Below are 3,337 nucleotides of genomic sequence, written 5' to 3' on the forward strand. Positions count from 1 at the left end.
CGTTTATTAAATAGCCTGCTCCTTGTAAAATTTGACTCCACAATGGAAAAAAATATTATTTTCATTTTAAAAGTCTTAGTTCAAATGAAAGGAGCAGTTCAAATTTTAGTTGGCTGAAAAAGCCTTTGAATTCCCTAGAACTTTTAATGGTCTTTCAAAAATTAGCTCTACTTAATAAAAGAGACAAAAGTATCAAGATATATATGAATTTAGCCTATTTTTTTATTTCTGTGTGTTCATAGTAAACATTTTTGTAAGTGACAAACACGGGCATATGACCACAGTATCACAATCAAGAAATTTTAAGACAACATTAACAATCACTCAAATTTATGCGGCATCTGCGCAACACAGGTTACATATTTGCAAGGTTTACCTATAAGTACAATAGGTATTAACATTTCACTACATTTAGAAAAAATAAAAGTGACCTGTTAGTGACCACATACATCAAAATATACACAACACAAACTGAAGGCAATCATTAATTTTGTCCCCTTCCGATTCTCTGATTCATTTGAATAGGCAGTGCTGCCAACTGAAACAACTTTCTTTTTTTTTTTCTTTTTTTTTTTAATACTTAGTATACCAAGTGCATTTTCTAGAACCCAATCTTTGGTCTAAAAGTAAACAAAAGAAAAAAAAGTTTTTTTAAAAGAAAAAACAAAACAATAAATGGCCAAAATAATTTCTTGGGTACCTTTACTACGAATGCTTCTTAAATACAAATTACAGTTTAACATTTTTAAACTCTCCCCATAATTTAGGTTGTTCTCAATGTCTGCATCCACCATAAAGATCCATGATAATTTATAATACTGCACACATGGAAATCTGGCGGCTCTTAAGGACAGACTTGTCAGGTTTGAATGAAATGGCAAAGCAGTCACTATTTAGATACACATTCTACTATAATTTTGACTTCCAAACCTTATATTCTACAATGTATTCTCCCCACATTGCACCTCGCGGACACTCCACACCTTGTTAGAATAATAAACAACCCTAAGACTGAACAAACGTACAGAAATGCGGGGGGGGGGCTTAATAAAAAATACCTGGACTTATTTTGTAATTATCATTTACAATGCAAATGTGTGTAAAACGTTCACTTACAGTCTGGTCCCAGGGATGTTAATGTATTAAAGGGTTGGAAGAAGACCCCTGATTTTGATGTGTGAAATAATCAGACAGTCCCCCGGACAGTCCCGTCGTGAAACTTGGCAAAGAGGGTCTTAAAGACTCACAGGGCAGGGTCGAGGGGGCCTGCGGAGACGTGGACGAGGACGCGGCCCGGGCGCTCATGGACGTGCTGCTCTGCGAAGTCATTGACGGGTGCGGGACGTGGGGGAAAAAGTAACTGGTCTGGCCCGCGAGCAGGTTGACCGAGCAGGGGTTGAGGGAGTAGGTCCCGGAGCAGGGCACCGACAGGCCGCAGGGCACCGAGGCGGCGAGCGCGGCGGCCGTGAGGTGGTGCGTGGCGTACGGGATTTCCCCGTTGACCAGACGGTCCACGCTCAGGCCGTTGGCTGTGGAGAAGGAGTGGTTGTTACCCAGCGAGTTCTGAGTCAACACGGAGCTGTAGGGCATGGGGTGGCTGGGGTAGGCCGACGTGGTGCCGTTGTAACTCAAAGTGCTGCTGGCGCGGGGGTGGTGCAGGGACAGGAAGGGCGACATGGGCCAGTAGAGGGAGCCGGCGCGGTCCATGAAGGTGAGGCCGGTGGAGGTGAGGCGCGCCCCGCGCTTGAAGGCCAGCTTGGCCCGCGACGTGGTGGAGCGGCGCCGCAGCTTGCCCGTGGTGCCGCCGATGAACACGTCGTCGCTCGAGGGGTCCAGCATCCAGTAGTTGCCCTTGCCCGGGTCGTCATAGTGGCGCGGCACCTTCACGAAGCACTTGTTGAGGGACAGATTGTGGCGAATGGAGTTCTGCCAGCCCTGCTTGTTCTCGCGGTAGTAAGGGAAGTTCTTCATGATAAACTCGTAGATGCCATTGAGCGTGAGCCGCTTCTCGGGGCTCTGCCGGATGGCCATCATGATGAGCGCGTTGTAGCTGAACGGCGGCTTCTCGTACTTGCCGTTCTTCTTCTCGCCCTCCTTGCCCCCCTCCCCGTCCTTGCCGCCCTCGCCCGCCCCCTTCTTCTCCTCCCCCCCGGCGCCGGCGCCCTTCTCTTTCTCGTCCGGCCCGACGGGCGCCAGCTCCCCGGGCCCGCCGCCCGGCTCGCCCTTGCCGCCCAGCCCGTCCGCTTTGGCCCCGTCCAGCGCGGCGGCCGGGGGCGGCGGCGGCGGCGGCGGCGGGAGCAGCAGCTGCTGGGGGCCCTTGTCGTCGTCGGCGGCCGGGGCGCCCCGTGCAGGGGGCGGCGGCGGCGGCGGTTGCTGCTGTGGCGGCGGCGGCGGCGGTTGCGGGGCGGGCGGCGGCGGGTGGTGGTGGTGGTGGTGGTGGTGGTGGTGGTGCTGGGGGTGGTGGCTGTTGTGGTGGCCGTGGCTCGCGTGGTGGTTGTCGTTCTGGACCGCCTCTGGCACCAGGCTGTTGATGCTGAACGAGGACTTGGGGATCATTTTCACCTCTTTCCTATCTCCCATGTCCAGCATCACCCAGTCGTCGGGGGGAAACGGCGGCGGCGGCGGCGCGGGAGCGGGGCAGCGGAGCGGCGGGCGGCGGCGACCGTTGGGTGCCGAGCGGGGCGCGGGCTGCGCGGGCGGCGACGGCGGCGGCACTGAGCGCTTCGGCAGCAGCGCAGTTGGACCGCAGGCTCCGGCGCTGGCAAGTCATGTAGCAAGAGCAGCAACCACCCCTCAGGAATTAGAAGAAAAAAAAAAGGGGGGAAAGAAAAAAGAAAGAGAGAGAAAAAAAGAAACAACCACCGCCCCGGGGGTGAAGCTCCCTCGCTCCCAACTCTACTTCTTGGTCTCCCCCCCCACCCCCCGCTCCCCCCCCTGCTGCTTCCTCCTCCTCCTCCTCCTCCTCCTCCTCCTCTCGCAGCAGCAGTCACAGCAGCAGCAGCAGCAGCAGCAGCCCAAAGGGGGGGAGAGCCGGGCGGCGGGCGGGCGCGTCCCGGAGCGGCCGCGGCGAGGATGGGGAGACAGCGATCGAGGCGGCTATAGCCACAATTAATTTTCCGAGCTACAGGCGCACACTAGGGCTGTAAAAAAATTTTTGGTTTAACCTTTCCTGCCGCTGGGCCAATCAGAGCCGGCGGCGTGCGGGAGCGTCTCTCCTGCCGTCGACCAATCGGCGGGTCCGGACCCACCCACCCCCGCCCCACCCCGCCCCGCCCTCCGGCTCCCGCCCCCTCGGGCGCTCGCCTCCCCCTCTCCGCGGGCCTCGGCCTCGCGGCCG

General features: G+C 55.6%; 1 protein-coding gene across 1 annotated transcript; it reads right to left on the reverse strand.

The window, feature by feature from the left end:
• Positions 1 to 552: 552 nt before the first annotated feature.
• Positions 553 to 2,910, reverse strand: FOXG1 (forkhead box G1). Its single transcript, XM_079914088.1, has one exon. It carries the CDS (start codon positions 2,587 to 2,589, stop codon positions 1,135 to 1,137), a length of 1,455 nt encoding a protein of 484 aa, XP_079770214.1. The 5' UTR covers positions 2,590 to 2,910; the 3' UTR covers positions 553 to 1,134.
• Positions 2,911 to 3,337: the final 427 nt, after the last annotated feature.

This window comes from Stenella coeruleoalba (assembly GCF_951394435.1).
Source record: "Stenella coeruleoalba genome assembly, chromosome: 2".
Taxonomy (NCBI): domain Eukaryota; kingdom Metazoa; phylum Chordata; class Mammalia; order Artiodactyla; family Delphinidae; genus Stenella; species Stenella coeruleoalba.